Source organism: Mus caroli, unplaced genomic scaffold, assembly GCF_978045245.1.
Source record: "Mus caroli unplaced genomic scaffold, Mus_caroli_1 scaffold_9, whole genome shotgun sequence".
In the NCBI taxonomy this organism is placed as follows: domain Eukaryota; kingdom Metazoa; phylum Chordata; class Mammalia; order Rodentia; family Muridae; genus Mus; species Mus caroli.
The window spans coordinates 74,344,677-74,369,039 of NW_028227264.1; the positions used below are offsets into that span (position 1 = coordinate 74,344,677).

Genomic DNA, 24,363 nt, shown 5'->3' on the forward strand with positions numbered 1-24,363 from the left:
ATTAAAGGCGTGCGCTACCACCGCCCAGCAGTTAATGTTATTTTCAACCCCCCAGACAAGGGACTAAGGTGCTTTTTGACTTATCAAAGCGGACCTGGTATCTCCCAGTATCCCTCAGTCACTACCTGTTACAGTGTATGGCTGGCGCACCGCACACTCTACCCTGGACTCTCCAGCTTTCTCCCTCCACCCTTCCCTAGAGGGTCCTCCCTCCTGGCTTCTGTAGGCCGTTCCTTTCTCTCCCTCCCCCCACCCGCTCTTCCCACGTGACTCAGGGTCGTGACTCTTCCAGATGTGTCTGCCTCTGGCTATCTGCTCTCCTGCATCTCTAGACTAAACTGTCTCCTCCACCATACCTAGGAGTAGTCATGGACTTTCCTTTCCTTTTCCCACTCAGTTAAGGGGGAAGGATTTTGTTGTAGAAGAGAGAGAGAGAAAGAGAGAGAGAGAGAGAGAGAGAGAGAGAGAGAGAGAGAGAGAGAGAGAGAGAGAGAGAGAGAGAGAGAGAGAGAGAACACCGGGAGGCATCCGGAAGTGTCCAGAATAAAGAGAGAAAGTTGTGGTCTGAGCATGGCCAGCAGCAGACGACCTGGCCTTGAGAGGAGCCTGAGCGGAGCAGAGTGAGCGTGTGTGTGTGTGTGTGTGTGTGTGTGTGTGTGTGTGTGTGTGTGTGTGTGTGTGTCTGTGTGTGTGTGTCTCTGTGTGTGTGTGTGTGTGTCTGTGTGTCTCTGTGTGTCTGTGTGTGTGAGAGAGAGAGAGGAAGAGAGAGCGGAATGAATATGAGGTACAGATTTCCAGTAAACACAAGGTCAAGCCCTTTAATTCGTTCATTGCTATCATATTTATAGACCCTTTTCAGGGAGGTAGAATAGAAACAAGACAAACATACAACTGCATTACAAATACTTGTAAATATAAATACAAAAGGAAGCTTGCTCCACAGAAACAATTGATGAGGAGATATCATCCTGGAACAAGTGCAGAGAAGAAGGAGAGCTTGCTTTGTAGCCATGTGATGCTCATTCATCGGGATGTCACATCGTAGCCAATGAATACTGAGTTATATATTGCAAGTTTTGAAATAGATGTTGATCAAAGGGCATAAAATTTTGGATTAAAAAAAGAATTCTGGGAATCCATGTAAATTATGTTGACTACACTTTAAAAAAAAATCTGTTGTATAACTGAAATGTACTAGGTAAGCCCATGTCAAATACTGTCACCATAAACACATAAAGGATGACCAAATCAAATGATAAGTCTATTAAATTGACCATGATAATCATTTCAAAGTGTGTACATATCAAATCACCATGGTGTATATCTTAAAATATATATACATTGCCATTTATAGCTAAATAGAGTTTAAGAATTTTTTGTTGTTGTTGTTTTTGTTTTTCGAGACAGGGTTTCTCTGTGTAGCCCTGGCTGTCCTGGAACTCACTCTGTAGACCAGGCTGGCCTTGAACTCAGAAATCTGCCTGCCTCTGCCTCCCGAGTGCTGGGACTAAAGGTGTGTGCCACCACTGCCCCTCGAGTTTAAGAAGTTTTAAACTAATCACAAGGGTATGATAAAAGCAAGAAATCATGTGTATAGCAATCTGAGCACAAACATTTCCAACCGGTCATTTACTTTTGTCACACAGCCAACTTTATAAAAGAAAACTCAGTACAAATAAGTCTCTGGGGGCTGGTGAGATGGCTCAGTGGGTAAGAGCACCCGACTGCTCTTCCGAAGGTCCAGAGTTCAAATCCCAGCAACCACATGGTGGCTCACAACCATCCGTAACGAGATCTGGCGCCCTCTTCTGGAGTGTCTGAAGACAGCTACAGTGTACTTACATATAATAAAAAAAAAATTGCAAAAAACAAACAAAACAAACAAACAAAAAAACAATTAAGTCTCTGATTCCTTCAGGGTTCAGGCAAAATAGGCGTGGACAAAGACAGCCACACCCAGGAGGAGGACGGCGTTGATGTTCATGACGTTTCTCCACAAGGGCTTCTCATATGTGTCTGAGAACTTCTGCCTCAGAGCTGCCTCCTCTTCTTTGGTCAGCTTGGGCCCTGTATTCTGCAAACCACACAATAAGCAGCATGCCCTCTTGAGACAGCCACGGGATTGCTCAGAATCTGAAACAGGAAACAGAATCAATACATCATCACCAAGGACAGGGACTGGACATCACTGTTGGTGCGAGTGTCAGGGGGACATCCATGGAAAAATATGTTTAAGTTTGATTATATGAAATAAAAATTCTGCCCTTCAGTCAGACTTTTAAAAATATATCCCAATGGTACAGCGGATCACATACAAAAAAGAGTTTTGTGCAAAGCTCTTCATGATAGATAGCACTGGAAAAATTAAGACTTTTTTTTATTTAAAGATTTATTTATTTTATGTATATGAGTATACTATAGCTGTACAGATGGTTGTGAGCCATCTTGTGGTTGCTGGGAATTGAACTCAGGACCTCTGTTTGCTCCAGCCCAAAGATTTATTTATTATTATATGAAAGTACACTGTAGCTGTCTTTAGACACACCAGAAGAGGGTGTCAGATCTCATTACAGATGGTTGTGAGTCACCATGTGGTTGCTGGGATTTGAATTCAGGACCTTCAGAAGAGCAGTCAGTGCTCTTAACCACTGAGCCATCTCACTACCACTAAGACATGTTATTAAACAGTAATCTATGAAAAGTAATTAAAGATAAAGCAGAAATCTGTGGAACACAGCACAAGTATTTTGGGTGTGGTGGTAGAAAGTACATGATCTTTGTGTCTAAAAGAGGCTGAAAATTAATGAAATACCCAACTATCATCTAACCTAATGTAGACATTGACTTTAATAGGGTAACCTCAAATAATGTAAATGGAAGGGTATACTAAGGGAAAGAGGTCACTGAAGAAGATAGAAAGATAAAAACGAAGAGAAAAACTTGAAAGTCAGTCCATTGATAACAAATCGACTAGCTTGGTCTGGAGGAGAAGATGTATCAGGGAGACTAGTGAGGGATGAGGGTGGAGAGGAGATTGTGTCAGACACTCAGGCATGACCAATCGAGACTGATCTGTTGAGCACAGTGTATAGAGATGAGGTAGTCTGTAATTGTTATTTTGGTAGCTGGCACTCAGTTTCATGGATAGATGATGGATGGATGGATAGATGGAAGGATGGATGGACAGATGGACTGGAGATGGATAAGTGGATCTCATATTGGATGATCATGTTGAGGACATGGTTTAAGTTTTTTAGTTATGTATATGTAAATCTCAGGAGCTGAATTTAGTGGTATTAAAAACAAACAGATATTACCTTCTTCAAGAGCACCACCAACTTCTTCTTGAGTTTCCTCTTCTTCTGCATCCAAGTCTATCCGTTCCTCTGTGTTGTTCCAAAGACTCCAGCACAGGCGGTACAGCTAAACAGAGACAATGCACAAGTTCACTAGTGATGGGGAGTCATTTACAATGATCCAATGATACCTCATTTAACGCACAGTTTTAAAAAACGTTATCTGTGCCAGGGCAGGATAGGTTAAAAGGAGAGATCTATAAACTGTCTCACCAAAACGCATCAACCATTTTGAATTATTTCTATTTTTTTTTTTAAAGATTTTTATTTATTTATTACATGTAAGTACACTGTAGCTGTCTTCAGACACACCAGAAGAGGGCACCAGATCTCATTGCGGATGGTTGTGAGCCACCATGTGGTTGCTGGGATTTGAACTCTGGACCTTCGGAAGAGCAGTCGGGTGCTCTTAACCACTGAGCCATCTCACCAGCCCTATTTCTATTTTTAATTCTAGTATTTGCTCACAACTCCAAGTAGTATTTGGAGACTCCTACTTCTGGGTTTCTGATACCAGAAGGGTACAGATTCAGCTGTCCTACAGAGACTCTCGGCTGCATTCACTATCCTATCTCTCGTGTGAGCAATACTGATTACGATACTGATTATTATTATTATTATTTATTTATTTATTCTTTTATGAGACAGGGTTTCTCTGTGTAGCCCTGGCTGTCCTGGAACTCACTCTGTAGACCAGGCTAGCCTCGAACTCAGAAATCCGCCTGCCTCTGCCTCCCCAGTGCTGGGATTAAAGGCGTGTGCCATCATGCCTGGCTTGATTAGTATTTTCTGATGTCTCACAGTTTGCCCCTTCTATTGGTAATTCTGTCAAAAATCACAGGCTGGGGCTGGGTGTGGTGGCACACACCTTTAATCCCAGCACTTGGGAGGCAGAGGCAGGTGGATTTCTGAGTTAGATGCCAGCCTGGTCTACAAAGTGAGTTCCAGGACAGCCAGGACTATACAGAGAAACCCTGTCTCGAAAAAAAACCAAACCAAACCAAACCAAACCAAAAAATAATAAAAAATAATAAAAAATCACAGGTTGGTTGTTTGATTTGTTTGTTTATTTTTTATTGAGACAGGGTTTCACTATTTTGCTCTGACTGTTCCAGAATTTACTAGATAGACCAGGCTAGCATTGAACTCTTAGAGATCAAACTGCCTCTGTCTCCTGAGTGCCACCAGCCCAACTCAGATTCATGTTTTAAGAGTTTTTTTCTATGCTTACACAAATGTATTTGTGTCCCTCTTTTTATATATCTAACAATGATAGTACGGCACATTATAATATTCTGCAGGCCTTTTTCCTGATTCAACCATGTTATGGACATTTAAATATATATTAGTGCTGCTTCATTATATTATTCTCTTAGTGATAAAAATATGATTGTTTTTGCTATGCAGAGAAAAATTTTCCCTAATTTGCATATATTTTAATAAGAAACTAACTGTATGCATTTTTTTACCCATAGGTATAAGAATTTAAAAATTGGCAACTACAAATTGCCCTCTTAGAGATCATAAGATTCACATATTCACCAACAATTGTGGATTGTGGGAATTTTCCCACTATCTTACCAACACTGAACATTATTTATACTCTTCTGGTCAATTTAAATATCATATTTCAAAAATGAACTCATCCCTGCTGCTGTGAGCATTTCATCTCCGTTTATGCTGTCGATATTTGATTTGCCCCTAAGCTGGCTCGGCCCATGTGCCTCTTCTGCTCTCTGGGGTTTCCTGGTCTCCTAGGCAACACTAGGTGCTGTCATTCTGGTATCCTGAAATGGTGGCGGTGGCCTGGAGATATCCCCCAGCCTTATTAGAGAGATTGTGAATTCCTGGTTCATTTCCTAATCTCACACATCTTTCTCTGTGGCTTGGCATATGTTAGGCGCAAAGCAGCCGTTTAGTGGATCCTAGCTCTAGTGTAAGTTACAATGTTTCCATCGTCTAAGTCTGGATAGCAGCTAACATTACTCACATGAACATCAGGAATCGGCTCCGTTAGGAAGGAGACTCCCAGGATTACTATTATGGACACAAAGAAGAGTATGATGGCAAAGTACATATAGTGCACTCCACAGATAATCTTGGGACAGTTACTGGGAGCCACGCAGCTGCCTGTTCCGTATACAAACTCAGCAATCAGGCGAATAAGGCCTACCACAAGTCCGAACATTAGCCCCCAGAATGCTCCCTGAAAAGAAAAGAAAAAAAAAAAAAGGTTACCGTCCTGCTTACTGGCTTCCTTCAGAGAAAGTCAAGAACACAAGTTTTCTTTGTTTCTCAGACACCAGAGCACTTTAAAACCTATTTATTTTGATTTATGTCTATGTGTATGTGCTTGCTTATTTGTATATGCACCACATGCATGAAATACCTGCAGAGGCCAAAAGAGGGAGCTAGATTCCCCCGAACCTCCTTACAGGTGTTTGAGAGCCGGTGTTAGAGCTGAAAACCAACCTGGGTTCTCTACAGGAGCAGTAAGTGCCCGTAACTTTTGAGCCATCCCTCCAGGTACACACCGTGCATTTCTTTCTACTTTATTCTATTCATTATTGACTAATGCTATTTGTATACACTTATGGGTAAGACTAGCTTATATTATGATGGACATATTACAGAATGATTGAAATTAATTTCCATATCTTAGATATCACATTTTGACGTTTTGAACCCCAGAACTATGTGGTCTACTCGGACTAAATCTCAATCTATAGATGCAAACACCTGCTATTTATTTTGCCAAACAAGGAGAACTATGACTCCCCCGATTTTCAGGGTTAATAGGAGGTAAGCTTGACAAGTCAAAGCTTTTCTATATTCTAGAGATCTATGGTTTTTGAAACACATACTCTCAGTTCTTCTCTCTGGAACTGGCACAGCATGGGGATTAGAAATAAGAGCTTTAGACTGTGGGAGACTACATCTGAATTTCAATGCCCCATTTACTAAGACATGGCAGACAGAACAGACATCACCTTCTCCATTTCTGTTTCTTTTTCTTTCTTTTTTTGTTGTTTTTTGTTTCTTGTTTTTCGAGACAGGGTTTCTCTGTGTAGCCCTGGCTGTCCTGGAACTCACTCTGTAGACCAGGCTGGCCTCGAACTCAGAAATCTGCCTGCCTCTGCTTCCCAAGTGCTGGGATTAAAGGCGTGCGCCACTACCACCCAGCTCCATTCCTATTTCTTACCAGAAGACTATTTTAACAGACTATCACTTCGCAAGAGCTGGTGGATTAAGATATAGTCCACAAGAATCAATCACTTATAGAAATCAACAACTTATAATAGGATCTAATGTATTTTAGGTAGTTCTAATGTGGTAGATTTTTAAAATTTTTTTCCTTCTTTTTTTTTTGTTTTTTTTGTTTTGTTTTTTTTTGAGACAGGGTTTCTCTGTATAGCCCTGGCTGTCCCTGAACTCAGAAATCAGCTTGCCTCTGCCTCCCAAAAGCTGGAATTAAAGGTGTGCACCACAACTGCCCAGTAGACTTTTTTTCTGGTACACATTTTACATATCTTCCATTTCCACTCTCTCAGCATTTAAATAAGGTAGGTACATGGTTGTTTCTATGTTACAGACTTGCTTGATTTACTTGATGTCAGTATTATTATATGGTAGAACTATGACTGGATGTTTGAGCCCTGTTTTGAAAAATAAGTGGTTTTTTTTTTTTTTTTTAAATACTTTACAATGAATGTACACAGTTTGTGAAAAATGTTAAGAGTTTAATATGATTGTGTGTTCCATCCATGGTCAGGTACTTTCGTGAGGATTATAAACTGTGGCTTACCACAAGTGAAGTTGAAATGGGCCTGAAGTGACAGACGTAGATTGGACAGCATGCATTCATTACTTTTGAGATGGGATGTCACTGTGTTGCCCAGGCTGGTCTTGAACTTCTAGTTTCAAGCTGTCTTTCTGTGGCAATCTCCTGCGTAATCTTCTGGAACTATGGGCATGAGCCACCGTGCTTAGCTAAAAAAATGCCCTTTTCAGTTCTAATTCCCCCCCATTCTCGCACGTGCACCCCTCAAGTTTCCCTTACCTGCTCATTGACCCTTTTGAAGAAGATAGCAAGCATGAAGACTGCGCCAAGGGGAGGCCCAAGGTAGCTAGAAACTGAGCCAATATAGTGGAAGAGCTGTCCATTCTGTGACGCCTGGACCAGTGGGACCCACAGGATGCTGACGGCGATTAGGACCATGCCAAATATCCTGCCAGGAAAACACCGTGATTTAAAGATTAATCAAAAGCAGTATGCCCGGCTCCCCCATTCCTGACAGGAACCTCCTGCTCTTCCATTTGATTTCCAGGGAAAGTCAAACTGCTTGGCCTTGCTGGGCCCATGCTGTGCCTAAAGAATATCAGGTAGTTAAAAGAGTCAACGAATAAACTTCTTTAAAAAATTAGCTGTAATTTCTTTTTTTTTTTATTCACGAGATTTGCTGTGTATTCATGAAATCAACTCAAATTGTAGCAACCGACTAGTACTTTTCAAGGTACACATGAATTAGAAACAAACCTGAAGCCACGCCTACCCACCGCTAATAACGTATATGATAAACACGGTAGAGTTTTCTTTTCCTTTTTCCCAGAGCGAGGGAGACCGAGTCAATTTACAGAGTCTAGAACGGAAATGTCAAACATCTCAGACGTGGTGTGTTGGGGTAAGAAACGGGAATGTATACTTCCTAACTCGAGTATTTCAACAGCTAAAATGAATTCGTTAAAATACTGTTTGGAGGTAAAAACAAAACAAAACAAAACAAACAAACAAACAAACAAAAGAACAAAACACATATCAGAGGTAGCTGTGGTCCATGGGAGATGAGTTGCCTTTTAAAACCCAGCGTCTTATAAGATTGTGAACAAGCAATTTACTAATCTGCGTGATCGCCTGAGCAGAGTGTGGTAGCAGTGGGGGGAGGGTGTGGATGTGTCACCAAGAGTCTGTCACAGGACAGAGGGACAAATGTCCCAGCCTTATGAACTGCTCTAATCTTACAACTATTGGGAAAACCGGACAGACAGTCTCAGTGTGATGCCTAAAGGTTTGACCACCCATCCCCACCACATGCTGTTATCATTGAAAAATAAGTCACACCCTCTGCCTCTCGTTCTGCCTCAGTGCCCCTGTCCCGTGTTCAACACAATCAAATTTCCTGTTGTAGGTAACCGAGCCTGCTTCTCTCCTTGTGGCTAATCCACTTAGCAGGTGTTGTCTCTCACAAGCTCCTCTGCGCTAATATGACTGTCTTGTTGACTGAAACACTACATCCCGGTCATTTACTCGGTACAAGCAGATGTCAAGCAGAAGACAGATGCTAACTGTCTATCCGGGGATCGCCGTACTAGTGGGTCACGTGAAGCTCAAGGCAAGCAGGAGGATAACAAGTAGGGAGATAGGAAAATGATTTGACTATTAAATACAACCCTAGACTCACGAATGCTGATCCTAGCAGTAGAATAGATTCCTTATTGTTCTTTCCCAGGAAGCCGAGGGGCTCCACACCACACCTACTTCAAACCACTTTAGGGACCTATATACATTGATATAACTTTTTATCCTGTTCTGAGTTTATTCCCAGAACTTGTGGCTACATGATTGAGGATGTTGTTGTTAATTATTTATTTTCCACACAAAATCATAAATCTCACTGAGAAATTTTTTAAAAAAGTTATTTTTCTTGTCTCTTTGTTATGAGAAATTGTAGGCTTTAGGCAACATAGGTAGAAAACTTGTTAACATAATCGCTGAAATGTTAACAGGACTTGTGCCTATGAGTCTGTGGGGTCTCTCTTCTCCCCAGGGGTCGTCGGCCACTGGTCGGCCAGCGAGGACAACGGAAGCAGTGGGGGTGCACAGGGTGGATCAGATGGACCCGGAGACCAATGCAGTGAGACAAACCTTCTCTTCCAGGAATAGGATACATAAGGGCTTCTAGGGGTACGGGTGGAGAGAGCTAATTGGCCATAATAATACATCACCTAATTACCGTGCTGTGGGAAGCCAGAGCCGAACTTGTGTGCTGAGTTATGCAGCTCTGCACAACGTCATTCTTCAGGTAAGGCCAGGCACCTGTGTTCAGGGATGCTCTCCAAAGGAAGTCAGGCAGAGAGAGGGAAGTCCCACTGAGAAAGGGAGTCCTTTTGGCACCAAGCTCAGAGAGCCATCGGTCATGGGAGACCTTGGACTTAACACCAGGGTTCCCCAACGTGAGTTTTTACTGGAACTATTCCTTCCTGAGCCCCCATGAAGTCTGGGTCACCAAGAAACTCAGGCCTTATTTCTCTGTCTCTGTCTGTTGTCAGGAGCCATCGTAGGACAAGCTAGTAATTAGCAGGTGATCTTCCTGAGACGGCTTTACTTTAGCTTATACCTACAACGAAGCTCCGATGGGCAAGGCCCGGGAGAAAATCATTTTAGGAAAGATTCCTGCTATTAATATGCTTTTCCTGTTATTATTAAACATATATAATAATCACTAGGTATTAGCCCACCCTTTTGAGCAGATCTCTGCAGCTCCACAAAAACGTACTATCTTGTAGTGATGCTATGTAGACAAATAGATGACTTCATAAGTCTTTTTTTTTTTTTTTTCTGACTTCTTAAGTCTTAATGATGATCCTATAAGAATTCCTAAAATTAGCCAGGTGGTGGTGGCACACGCCTTTAATTCCAGCACTTGGGAGGCAGAGGCAGGCGGATTTCTGAGTTCGAGGCCAGCCTGGTCTACAAAGTGAGTTCCAGGACAGCCAGGGCTACACAGAGAAACCCTGTCTCAAAAAACAAACAAACAAACAAACAAAACAAAACAAAAAACCAAAAAAGAAAGAAAGAAAGAAAACAAAAACAAAAACAAAACAAACAAACAAAAAACCACCCCCCAAAAAACCAACCAAACAAAAAAGAATTCCTAAAATTATATCAGTGATTATTAAGCTCTTTTACATTGGGACTGCTATTAGATCCTTTTCTGATAGTCAAAGCTGCAATGAGAACTCTGTCAGTTTCCCACCAGTTAATTGCTCTTAGATAGTAACCAGACTTTCTCCTACTCAGAGCACATTCATTCTAAGAGGTTGTAAAGGAATTAACCAAAGGTCATAAAAAGGGAACTAATGATTTACTATAGGTGTAGGACAAAAGATAATTTTTTTAGTTTAAAGTTTCATTTATTACCATTTTTCTACTTTCATATTTTCTTTCTTTTTTTATTAGATATTTTCTTCATTTACATTTCAAATGCTACCCCAAAAGTCCCCTATACCCTCCCCTGGCCGTGCTCCCCAAACCACCCACTCCTGCTTCCTGGCCCTGGCATTCCCCTGTACTGGGGTATATAATCTTCGCAAGACCAAGGGCCTCTAATCCCATTGATGGCCAACTAGGCCATCCTCTGCTACATATGCAACTAGAGAAAAGATAAAATATTGACTGGGTTTATCTAGACAAAACTTCACTAATAACTTAGTTATGGTTTTAAACCTTCAGTGAACCTGTGCAGCTGAGACAGGTGGTGGATGCTTAGCCAGATAATTACTCCTAATGGATTTGCATGGAAACATTCCCCGTTGTAAACTTCTATTTCAATTTATGATTTGACTTTTTGTGTGAACTTGTGATGAACTTTGTAACATGTGATCATGTATTCTGAAAGATGTATAAGTACTGAGGACAAAGAGACAAGAAAAAGAATTTTTCCCTGGTCTTCCTTAGGATCTTTCTGTTTTCCCGTTATAGCTTTCCTAGAAAGCATTTTACCACTTAGTAGAAAACATTATAATCACTTTTCAAACTGTTCCTTTTTCTTCCCGTGACTTCTGACTAGCAGGCTGAAAGTTAGAGCAGCATAGTTCCTGCTGAGACAGAACAAAGGCCGCATCGCTTAATCCTCAGCTGTTAGGCTACAGGTGTGGATCGCCTAAGCCAGCAGCGTTTTACCCTTTGAAAGAGCAAGAAAGGTCTTTTTTTAGGGCTTTCTAGAAGTTATCATCAGCACTTCAGTGTAGTTAAAGAGCTAGAATGTCCAGAGACACTCAGACTTTAAAGCCATGCCAGAGTCCTACTCTGTGCCCCGTCTCTACCCTCTCCAGGCCGGAAGTCAGTCTCTCTCTCTCTCTGTCTTCCTCTCTCTCTCTCTCTCTCTCTCTCTCTCTCTCTCTCTCTCTCTCTCTCTCATACACACACACACACACACACACATACACACACACACACACTTCAATTGTAAAGAGTCAAGACCTGGAACTAGGGGCATTTTCGAGTTTGTATGCCAGGTGGTTAATGTGTTAATTATTGTTGCTCTTGCTGCAAAAGCACAATATTTTAGACACACACTGCATTCCCCTTGCAGCCAATGTGAATGTAAACTTGTTAAAGCTCTTCCAATGTCGCTCTTCACAGACACTGTACTCACGTGCCAGACACATAACTATATCTATACATACAGTGATTAAATGAATAAACTATCCCAGAACAATGCAACATGACTGGCCATGGAAGAATTAGAAATCCTACTGTGTTATTCTGGTTATCATATTTTTTAAAAAAAGATTTATTTATTATATGTAAGTACACTGTAGCTGTCCTCAGACACTCCAGAAAAGGGTGTCAGACCTCATTACGGATGGTTGTGAGCCACTATGTGGTTGCTGGGATTTGAACTTAGGACCTTCGGAAGAGCGGTTGGTGCTCTTAACGGCTGAGCCATCTCTCCAGCCCTGGTTATCATATTCTAACCTGGGAAGGTTTGAACTACCTGTCACATTACCAATAGCCATTGTTAGCTCTGGAAATGTGGAACCCAAGAAGAGGTTTTTGGTGTCCTAGTAATTTCTATTTCTTGACAAAAATTATGGTTATAGGATCATTCATTTAAAAAAAAAAAGATTTATTTAACTACTGAGCCATGTCTCCAGTCCCGAGTGTTCAGTTTTTAAAAACAAAACTTTGCTACATATTTATGTTTCATGTTCTCCTTCTGTGTTTCACACTTTAATTTTTAAAGCATTCTACAAAATGGCAGGCAGATTCTGCCTGAAAATTAAGTGAAGAAGAGGACCCCACGTTGGCTACTATTTCTTGTTTCCTTCCATCTCACTGTCTTCAAGGCCCCCAATCTCCCCAGGGTCTCCTAACTCTCCAAGCAGCCTCTTGGACTTTGTCTCTTCTTGAGGATCTGTCTCTGTCTAACATGGCTCAACTTTTAGTGAATGCAGTTGGTAAACTTCTCTGTGTAATGTGGATGAGGTAATTGATCATTTCCATATGGTACGCATAGAAATTGTTAAAGGAAAGACATTCAGCTATTAGACTTACATTGTGAGGTAGATCAGATTAAACACAGACTGAGTTTCCCCCAACCCCCACGGCTCACTCTGGCCCCACTTGCTCCTGCCCCACTCACTCCGGCCCCGCTCAATCTGGCCTATTTTTATTTATTATATATAAATATATTGTAGCTATTTTCAGACACCTCAGAAGAGGGCATCAGATGGGCATCACAGATGGTTGTGAGCCACCATGTGGTTGCTGGAATTTGAACTCATGACCTTTGGAAGAACAGTCAGTGCTCTTAACCACTGAGCCATCTTTCCAGCTCTCGGATGAGTTCTGTGAAGAGATGGTGTAGGGATAATGATAAGGGGAAGGAATGAATAACAATCAGACAGTGGAAGTCTGAAAAACTAAACTACTTCATTTAAAACTATGGCTATAATTTTTGTATCTGTGAAGAGAAAGGTTGAGTTGAACATCTCCTAATAAGTCTTCCCCATTGTAGAATCACATTTTCAGTTGCCTTCAGTCTAAGGGGCAGGGCTCTGTCGCTCCTGTCTATAGCCCCCTTCCTTGGGTAGGTTCTAGGCAGAGACCAGGTTCTCTCACCGTCCCGCTATCATGAGCTCTCTCTCCGATGCCTTCTTCCTTATCTTGGTGTACAGGTCGATGGTGAAGAGCGTGCTGGCGCTGTTGAAGATGGAGGTCAGAGAGCTCATGAGAGAAGCCAGCATGACTGACAGCATCAGGCCTCGCAGTCCTGGGGTCAGAGGGAGCAAGCTCTGGTTAGAGTGGATGTCATGGCTTGTGAGTGACTTGCTACATCAAAGAGCCAATCAAGGCTAAAACACTCATTTACAGAGTTATTAGCTACTGCAACGATCAGTGTGTATCATTGCTGAGTTTTCCTTGGAAATTCAATCAGTTAAAGCACACAAAATATTTAGAAAGTTATTGAAGCACAGTAAAGCTTCAATATGTGTTGGATACTGTGATTATTCATGTAAAGTGAATTCATCATTATAGAATGCAACAAGGTTTAATGAAATTCATCCTATTTGAATGTAAAAGATGTGGTAGTGAAATCCTTGACTTTTAATCTGGGAGTTTAATTTTAAAAATTCAGAGCTATCGTGTGGTTGGTTAGCTTCTCTGGCTTAAAATTAGCTTGAGAAATGTAAATATCTGGATTTGTAATACAAACATTTTCTGAGGTTCTTTCTCTGGTTCATTTCAGTACTCGCTTAAGAGCTAAATAGGGCGGGAGAGATGGCTCAGTGGTTAAGAGCACTGAATGCTCTTCCGAAGGTCCTGAGTTCAAATTCCAGGTGGCTCACAACCACCCGTAATGAGATCTGACGCCCTCTTCTGGTGCATCTGAAGACAGTGTACTCACATATAATAAAATAAAAATAAATAATAAAAATAAGAGCTAAATATTACTTAAAAGTTGTTGTGAATGGACCTGGTTTGTATGTTGTATGCTAACTCCGCTCCCCTGGAAGGGGCTGCAGACAAGGATTGAGTCGTACTCAGGTGACTCCTTGTGAACCAATCCCCTAATGAATAAAGGAGCCAATGACTGGGCAAGTAGGCAGGACTTCCGGGTTGGATGGGGGGAGAGAGGAAGCAGGAGAGAGTTATGTCTTTCTGGACTGGGGTAGTGTGAGGAGAAGATTTTAATTAGTAGTGTCTCCCAGTTTCAGTGGCAAATCCATTAGGATTCATCACCGGAGGATTTAGATTTAATATGGTTTACAAGATTAAGATTTTAATTGCTGAGCCCAGAAATTGAGTTACTGTCCTTTCTGAACAAAGTTTGTGTTCTTTCCTTTCATGAAGAGCCTGGTCCGGGTTCAAGAGAGAAAGGTACAGCAGCAAAGCGTGGGTTTGCCTAGGGTGCACCCCAAAGGCTGTGAGGGATTTGGAGTAGGGGTTGGTGTGGTAGCCACCCGCCAGTGGAAACTTAGCTAGCTGGATGGGGAAATCGTGGAGCTCTGAGTCAGAGTCTAAAGGTCACATTCTGGGAACCACTTTGCAAGAGAAGGAAGAACCCGGTACCATCTTTCTTTGGAGGAGAAACTCTTGGCTTTGTGAGAATTGGAGAACTACAGACCTAGTAGATGATACTGCTGAAAAACTTTTATGGGCAAAGCTGAAAGTTTTGAATCATTGTGAGAGCTTCACAACTCCTCTCCTCACCCCGTTAGTGATGGCTCCAGACCTCCTAGTACAGGGTAATGACATGCATTCCACCTTGAGTTTGTGAGTGCCTTAATTTTTTTTTAAAGATTTATTTATTATTATATCTAACTACACTGTAACTGTCTTCAGATGCACCAGAAGAGGGCATCAGATCTCATTATGGATGGTTGTGAGCCACCATGTGGTTGCTGGGATTTGAACTCAGGACCTTTGGAAGAGCAGTCAGTGCTCTTAACTGCTGAGCCATCTCTCTAGCCCTGATAGCATTGACCCTAAGCAATAGTCTATCAGAAATTAGCTCCTCTCTGCAATCTCCAAACCCAGCTATCATGTGACTGGGTGACTGGTAGACTGTGACTGATTCTCAAGGATCAGCTGATGAGTAGGACTGCATTAATGGAAGGATTGCCAGAATCTTTCCCCAATATATACCTCATGGCCCGTGTATCCCTCCAGACATGCTATGGATGGTTACTTACCATCAGGCATCAGCTCCAGCACCAAGGTGGGGTAGGCATAGTTGGTGCAGCCGACCGCAGTGCCACACTGTTTCTCACACTCAGAAGGTACAACGCAGGCCACCTTATCTGAGGGGAGACACAGTTCATTGAGCAGGATTCAACTAGGTAGATTCTGCACACGAGGGACAGAGGGAAGTTGCAAGATCATAGATGGGAGGAGCTATATTTATCTAGAAATTGGATGCTGAACTTTGAACTTGATACACTTATGCCTAGTTGGAAAGACACAGCCAATGTTGTGTGATGGGATTGGCCATAGACATGTGTCTTCTGTCCTTCAGAAATGGCTGGCTGTGTCTCCTCTACCTTTTCTAACCAAGAAAAAGTAATTTCTCAAGAAAAAAAAAAATCGGCAGTAGTTATCCTCACCTGACTTGGAAATTAATTTTCCCCAAACATTGACAACTGATCCAGTTTTAAAGTTCTCTCAGAGACCAAGATGTGCATGTGTGCCTCTAAGACCTTCTTGGTCAAAGATGTTGCTCCACCTGATCATGAGGTCAGTGTGGTGGTTCGAATATGCTTGGCCTAGAAGTGGCACTATTAGGAGGTACGGCCTTGTTGGAGTGGGTGTGTCCTTGTTGGAGGAAGCATGTCACAGTGAGGGCAGGCTTTGAGACCTAGCTGCCTGAAAGACAGTTGCCTTTGAAACAAGATGTAGAATTCTCATCTCCTTTTCCAGCACCATGCCTATCAGGATGCTGCCATACTTCCTGACTTGATAATAATGGACTGAACCTCTGAACCTATAAGCCAGCCCCCAATTAAATGTTGTCCTTTTAAAGAGTTGCCTTGGTCATGGTGTCTCTTCATAGCAATGGAAACCCTAAGACAGAAGTTGGTACCAGGGACTGGGGTATTGCTGTGACAGGCCTGACCATGCTTTTGTTTGGAGGAATGTAGATTTTGGGACTTTGGATTAGAAAGCAATGGAATGCTTTAAGAGGGACTTAATGGGCTATCCTAGTAGGAATATAGAAGGCATTCCTTGGTGCTGAGGCTGATTTGAACTCTGGAGACTGTTGCTATGTTTTGGTGAAGCTTCCTTCTTGAGTGTGGCTTGTAGGGAGAGGAAAACATCCTTCAACAAGTGTTAGAAGCCTTCACTTCAGCTAGGAGGAAAGCCTCAAAGCCCACTCACTCCCATAGTGACACACTTCCTCCAACGAGGCCACACCCACCGCAGCAAGGCCACACCCCCTAATAGTGCCACTCCTTGGGCCAAGCATATTCAAACCACCACAGTCAGCTATCAACATCCTTGCTCAGTCCCACCTCATCATCCAGGGAACTTCTGGGTTATCTTACATAAATCCATTCATAGGAACGGGATGTATAGTTTCAGAAGTCTGCAAGGAGCCTAGGACATGTACAGAAGTGATACAGAAGAGTGCTAAGTCTGCCGAATGTTCTTCTTCTGCCCCTTGTCTCAGGAGCGCCTCCCTCTGTTGGGAATCCGGCCCCCCAAATCGTGAATCTGTGTGTCCGAATGCTGAAGGTCCTTGTCTCCAATTGGTTCTTGGTCAATCAATAAAGGGCCAACAGCCAATGGCTGGGCAGGTATACTGAAGGCAGGACCTATAGATTTGTGTGGGCTAGGAACTAGAGAAGGAAGGAGAGGGGATTGCCATGATTTGGGGGAGAAGGATGGGACATGACAACTGCAGCAGATAAAGCTAACAGCCATGTGGAAATTCAGATAAGCAGCCACTGGCCACTGCCCCAATTGGGCCTGGGGTAGCATGGAAAGGTTTAGGAGTCTCAGGAGTACCAGAGGGGAGCATTTGCCAGCCAGGAAAGATTTAGGAGTGCCCAGCCTTTGAGTCCATCAGGACATGTCAAAAATTAACTGATACGGGCTAGAGAGATGGCTCAGTGATTAAGAGCACTGGCTGCTCTTCCAGAGGTCCTGAGTTCAATTCCCAGCAACCACATGGTGGCTCACGACCATCTGTAATGGGATCTGATGCCCTCTTCTGGTGTGTCTGAAGACAGTGACAGTGTACTCATATACATACAATAAATAAATGTTAAAAAAAGAAAAGTTTCGTATGCCCATGGCTCGCCTGTGTACAGAATGCGGCTGATCATCCCCGGCATCACCATGAGGAACATGGGCAGCAGCTTCAGGTATCCACACAGGATGCAGGCGGCCTTCACGTGGGACATGTTCTTACCACATAAGCAGCGCTGTACGATGACCTGCCGGGGAAACACAGCATATTAGTGCAACAATCTGCTAGTGACTTTAAAGCGGATGAGAATACATTTTCAAGGCTTCATATTATATATAATAAGAACTTATATGGTTAGGGCTGAAGGCATGGCTCAGCAGCGGAAAGCTCTTGATATTGTTTATGCAGAGGACCAGGGTTCAGTTCCCAGCAGCCATAAACATCTATAAGTCCAGTTTTGGAAGAATCTAATACCCTCTTTTGATCTCCATGGACACAAGGCACACGGATTGTGCACATACTTACATGTAGACAAAACACTCATATGCATAGAATTAAATTAAATTAAAATCACTTTAAAAAGGTATGGTTAGTGGAAACAAATGGGCTTATAGCAGTATCAGGATTTATATAACTACTTAATTTGCAGTGTTTAAGCCCTGTAAACCTCCTGTTTCTCAGCTCTAAAGTAGAAATATCTCTCATAGGGCTTCCCGGACATTTTATACAAATGTATAAAATGCATTCATGACCCTTATCACATGGAAAGTAATGTACATTATCTATTATTGAAGCATGGTTATCACACCCAGATTGCAACACAGTAGGGCAGCATGCTCCTCAAGCCACTTCTGGTGCTGCCACAGCTGTGTGTTCTTGTCTTGAATGTTGTATATACATATTCTTAACATCTTCCTCGTTATTATCAGGTAACTTACTTCTAGTGGGGCAAGCCCATTCCCATGGAAACACCATAATTAGGAAGTCATGAAAATAGAACCTTGAGGCATTCATTTCTAGAATTCTTCAGACTATTCTGAGAACTCATCTAGTTAGGAATTAAAAGTGATAGAATTGGCTTGGTCCTGAGGGGAGGGATTTGATGGAGACATCCCATTTAGGGCCGAGTGTGCCAAGGTCTCTCACTCTCTGCACATTGTCTGGCTGTGGTCTCCATATTCCCATCTGCTTCAGGAGGAAGCTTCTGATGATAGCTGTGAGATACACTGATCTATGAGTACAGCAGAATATTCTCAGGAGTTATTGTATTGCTAGATTTTTTTTCTTTTTTCTTTTTTCTTAAGTTTTAGTGGAACAGTAGTAGTATTTGGTTTTACCCCAGGTCCCTGGATTGTCCAGTCTTAGGTTCTTGGCCACTCAACTATGGTCAGTTGTGGGTTCCATCTCATGGTGCGGGCCTTAAATCAGATCTTGGTTGGTTACTTTCACAAATTCTGTTCCACTACTGCACTAGCATATCTTGCTGGTAGGTGACCATTGTAGAGCAAAGGGTTCGCAACTAGGTTGGTGTTTACCTTTCTCTGGTATTGTACCTTCCAGTATCATGTGCATTAGTTTGTAGGGGTGAAGGTTAGACACCAGTTCACCTTCTCTGTTCATTGAGGTGTATAGATGTTGTCATCAGCAAAAGACTCTTACCATCAGTTTGTATAGAACAAGCAATACTCTTGGATGTAGCCTGGGTTGTTTGTGGGTTCCCAGAAATACTTGAGCCATTCCTAGTTTGCTCTTATTGTTTCCTGTTTGATGTGTGTCTTAGGGTTTTACTGCTGTGAACAGACACCATGACCAAGGCAAGTCTTATAAATACAACATTTAATTGGGGCTGGCTTACAGGTTCAGAGGTTCAGTCCATTATTTATAGCTTTTTGACGAAGCTCTATATGTATTTTCATGGTGACTTTGATAATTTACATTCTCAACTACAGCTTATAAGGGCTACTTCCCCTGCCACTCCAAAGGTCATCTCTAGGATGTATTGTTTTCCTGGTGAGAGCCTTTCTTATCGTAAGGTGGTAGAAAATTGCATTTCCCTGACAATTAAGAATATTGAACTTTCCCCCAGTATTTATCATCCATCTGTGTTTCTTTTCCAGCCCAAAGATTTATTTATTATACATAAGTACACTGTAGCTGTCTTTAGACACACTAGAAGAGGGCATCAGATCTCATTATGGATGGTTGAGAGCCACCATGTGGTTGCTGGGAATTGAACTCAGGACCTCTGGAAGAGCGTCAGTGCTCTTAACTGCTGAGCCATCTCTCCAGCCCCCTCCATCTGTGTTTCTTATTTTGAGAACTTGTTTACCTGTTTGAGATCTTGTTATTTTGGAGCTTTGTTTGTTTACTTGGCTTATTTTTATTTTATTTTATTTTTTTCCTTTGTGTATTTTAGGTATTCATGCCCCTGCCAGAATGGTAACTGACGAAGACTTTCTCTTGTTATATCTTTTTTTTTTTTTTTTTTTTTTATTTATTTATTATATGTAAGTACACTGTAGCTGTCTTCAGACACTCCAGAAGAGGGCGCCAGGTCTCATTTCGGATGGTTGTGAGCCACCATGTGGTTGCTGGGATTTGAACTCTGGACCTTTGGAAGAGCAGTCGGGTGCTCTTACCCACTGAGCCATCTCACCAGCCCTCTCTTGTTATATCTTATCTTTCTTCACTATGGCAATTGTTTCCCTGCTGTGAAATAAAGTCTTTTAATGTCACACAGTCTTATTTTTCAATTCTTGCTGATATTTCTTGGACTACTGCAGACCCATTAGATGGTGGTTCTCAACCTGTGGGTTGCGACCCCTGGCAATCAGCTCTCTCCAAAATGATTTACATTATGATTCATAACAATAGCAAAGTTACAGTTAGGTAACAGCAATGAAAATAATTTGATGGTGGGGGGGTCACCCCAACATTAGAAACTGTGTTAAAGGGTCGCAGTGTTAGGAAGGTTGGGAACCACTGTTCTAGAAAGAGTCTATTATCTAAATTTTGACAATAAATAAAATTTTCCTACATTTTTCTCCAGGAGTTTTCCCCCTTTAGTTTTGGAAGGATTTGGCGATTTCACTTCTATCCTACATCTGTGAACAAAACAGCAAGATTTCACACTGATTTCTTACAAGCTAAGAACAAAAGACAGTGAGTGTTACAAAGAATCAAGGGGCACCAGAACTGAAAGGCAGGGGTGGGGGAGGGGGGGGAGGAGGTTCCTGCCCAAGGGCAGTCCACAGAAATTATCTGGAGACTCGACTCCTTTACTTATGATGTTCTTGGTTGATTTAGCATTTTTGAACATAAAAATCTTATTTTCTTCTGCTTTTTAGGAGTTCCATTAAAAACCCAGTTCAGCCTCAGGGTTCCATCACACTGTGGAAAGCTCCTTTTCTTTGCAGCTTCTAATATTTTGTCTTTACATTTATGTTTTGACAGTTTGACTGTAACATGTCTTCGTGTGAACAGCTTTTGAAGCATCCCATTAGTGTGGACAGCTTTTCTTTTTTTTTTTTTTTTTTGGTTTTTCGAGACAGGGTTTCTCTGTGTAGCCCTGGCTGTCCTGGAACACACTCTGTAGACCAGGCTGTTCTGGAACTCAGAAATCCACCTGCCTCTGCCTCCTGAGTGCTGGGATTAAAGGCGTGCGCCACCACGCCCAGCGGTTTTTTTTTTGTTTTTTTTTTTCTGCTTGGTATATCTGCTGCTGAATTCCTCCATTGACTTTTTAATATCTCCTTCCCCTAGCTGACTTGTTACTTTTAAATATCTTGTATCTCTTGTGAAGTTCCCAGTCTGTCAATATATTGCCTTCCTCACCTCCCTGAGTTTGGCTGTAAGCATCCTTTTGAACACTATGTTAGGTAAATCTCTTATCTCCATTTCATTATGGAGAGTTTACGGGGATTTTAATTACTGTCAGTTGGAATAGATTTTCCAGTTTCTACATGTTTTTTTTTCAATCCCTCTCTGTGCATTTCTGTATATTAAATAAAGGAGTTGGGTATCCAGATTTCTGTGGGCTGTTCTTGGGTAGGAGTCTCTCTCTCTCTGTCTCTCTGTCTCTCTCTCTCTCTCTGTCTCTCTCTCTCTCTCTCTGTCTCTCTCTCTCTCTCTCTCTCTCGTCTCTGTGTCTCTGTCTCTCTTTGTTTGTCTCTCTGCCTTTCAGTCCAGGTGCCTCTTGATTAAAAAAAAAAAAAACCACTGTGTTTTGTTCTTAGCAGTTTGTAAGAAATCACAGTGTGGGGCTGGAGAGACGGCTCAGTGGTTAAGAGCACTGACTGCTCTTCCGAAGGTCCTGAGTTCAAATCCCAGCAACCATATGGTGGCTCACAACCATCCGTAATGGGATCTGACGCCCTCTTCTGGTGTGTCTAAAGATAGCTATAGTGTACATATGTATAATAATAAATAAATCTTTGGGGGCTGGTGAGATGGCTCAGTGGGTAAGAGCACCCGACTGCTCTTCCAAAGGTCCACAGTTCAAATCCCAGCAACCGCATGGTGGCTCACAACCATCCGTAACGAGATCTGGTGCCCTCCTCTGGAGTGTCTGAAGACAGCTACAGTGTACTTACATATAATAAATAAATAAATCTTTAAAAAAAAATAAATAAATCTTTGGGCCAGAGCGAGCAGAGGTCCTGAGTTCAATTCCCAGCAACTACGTGATGGCCCACAACCATCTTTACAGCTACAGTGTACTCATATACATAAAATAAATAAATCTTTAAAAAAAGTCACAGTGTGAGGTCTTGCTATTTTCTTTACTAAGAAGTGGAGTCTCCTACTCTGACACATGATTGATGATGCCACAGCTCTGTTAAAAAAAATACTGCGAGGGTGTTCCACCAATCTGCAGGTGTTTTGATGCATAATGAGTAGTGATTACCAAGAAACTTTAAGGTAAAAATGAGAATTGTTCATCGAAAAGAGAAAGCCACAACACACAGTCACACATGCCGCATGTGCGCAGAGCCAAAACGTGTATGTATGTGTGTATGTGATAGCAAATAACTACTTCTATATAATGACAAAAATTGTAAACTAAATGCTCTAAAATTGTAGTCAAGGTGTGTAGAAAGGTCGGAACAACAGAAGATCAGGAACTGAAGAAGGAAAGCTAAATTCTCAACTAAGAGAAAAACACTAAAACTAGAAAGTCTAAAGAGAGACTTAATATAAACCTTTGAATTATTTGGGGTCCAATTAAGTTTAAGACCCTGAATGGTGTGTCACTCTACACTTGGTGAGTGTCTATTTCTACTGCTGTCAAAAATTATATCAATTCTGATGTGTCACAGAATATACCAGTTGCAGTGGTTTAAATACTAGAAATGACATCCAAATAAACCTTAACTGAAAGAGCTGAATGTGTCTCTGAGGTGTGGGGGGGGCACAGTGTGCTGAGGAGGGACAAGACAAGACATAGAAAAGTGTCTGACACTTTAAATATTGTTAATGTGTACAAAATAGAAGAAGCTAGATGCTTCTACATCAAACAAGAAAAATAAAAACACAATCACACGTGCAAATGTCCATGCTCACCTGATCGGCACACCAGTACCAGATGGCTAAAATGGTCATTCCAAATATCAGTCCCGGCCATGGAATGTCTCCAGTGACTGGATCTCGGAAGATGTGGAAAGAGTCGGGCTGGGGAGTGTAGCACTTGGGGCTGATGGTCAGGTTGTCCCCCTCCACTATAGAGGGGATGGCGTTCATATACTTCTCTGTAAAGCTCTCGTAGCCTCCGACTTCAGCAAATGCTAGAAAGACATCAGAAAGAGTGTGTGAGACTGCATGCTCACAAGCACTCCATTGCAGTGAAGGTACTTGAATGCTTCCTATTAGCATGGTCATGACTTCAGTACCTTCCCCAATGGTCCAAGCATGCCTTTGGGATTGTCCATGATAGATTATTGGCTTCCACTGAGTACTCAAAGAAAATAATTCCTTAATATTGTTTCTTTCTTATTTCTTAAGAAAATCACTTAGCAAAGTGATGAACTCATACACTAAAAAAAAAAACCTTATGCAACTCAATTAAGGTTGCCACTTAATAACATTTGCCTAGTACCAAACTCTGTCCATCTCATTAGACTGTTCACAGTTACAAAATGGCCATTTAGAAGCAACGAAACTTTGTTATGGTTTTACACTTTCTCTGTCAATTACATTTTTACTCAACACACACACACACACACACACACACATTCATACATACACATTCATACATAAACATTCATACATACACTCATACACACACTCATACACACATTCATACATACTTACATGCATGCACAGACACACAGGTGCACACACAAACATGTATGCATATGCATGCGCGCGCGCACACACACACACACACACACACACACACTTACAACCATGACAGCTAAAACCAGAAAAAAGTATCTTTCTATCCTCTCACGCCTGTGTTCTGTGCTTTCTACCACTGATGTAACACCCCTTTCTCCATCCTTTTCCATATGTTATGCTCTATCCACTTTTACAGTGTTTCCATACACACATGCATAAATCACAGGCTGGGATCTTCACTGAGGGAGAAAGTGAGATGCTTGTTTTCTGTTTGATTTTTCCAAGTTTCAGTCACTTTGCTGAGTGTCATATTTTCTTTGGCCGCCCACTTTTCTGCAAATTTCATGGTAAAGTAGGAGAACAGACATCATTTTTAAAAGAACAGATGTAAATGGCTTCCATTCCTGCCTTGAAGCCCTAGTGATATAGGCTTTATTGTAGTCTGGTTTCCTTGTTCAAAACCAAGTGGGAACTACGATTTTATACGAATAAGTGTGAGAAGAAAAAAAAAAAAAGGCAGAGGCCTCTGGATTAGGATGGAAAGGGGGTGGGGGAAGGAGAGATAGAGAGACAGAGAGGGACACACAGGGAGACACACTGACACACAGAAAGTGCGACAGAGAAAGAGACATGGAGTAAGAGAAAAGGAGTGAGAGTGGGATGGGGAGAGAGACACACACAGAGAGGGAGACATG

The 24,363-nt window shown here is 41.9% G+C and overlaps 1 protein-coding gene across 2 annotated transcripts in view; it reads right to left on the bottom strand.

Annotated features, from left to right (window-relative positions):
- Positions 1 to 804: 804 nt before the first annotated feature.
- The window catches only part of LOC110303161 (solute carrier family 5 member 4B), a 51,171-nt gene continuing 27,612 nt past the window's right edge, over positions 805 to 24,363 (bottom strand). For both annotated transcript variants that reach the window (XM_085843357.1, XM_085843358.1), the window contains 8 exons: positions 22,895 to 23,115; positions 17,444 to 17,579; positions 15,336 to 15,443; positions 13,261 to 13,411; positions 7,417 to 7,585; positions 5,347 to 5,562; positions 3,318 to 3,423; positions 805 to 2,133 (listed from right to left, as the gene is read on the bottom strand). In XM_085843357.1, the coding sequence (XP_085699483.1) occupies positions 1,922 to 2,133; positions 3,318 to 3,423; positions 5,347 to 5,562; positions 7,417 to 7,585; positions 13,261 to 13,411; positions 15,336 to 15,443; positions 17,444 to 17,579; positions 22,895 to 23,115 (1,319 nt within the window). In that variant the 3' untranslated portion in view covers positions 805 to 1,921. The remainder of the gene's footprint in view (positions 2,134 to 3,317; positions 3,424 to 5,346; positions 5,563 to 7,416; positions 7,586 to 13,260; positions 13,412 to 15,335; positions 15,444 to 17,443; positions 17,580 to 22,894; positions 23,116 to 24,363) is intronic.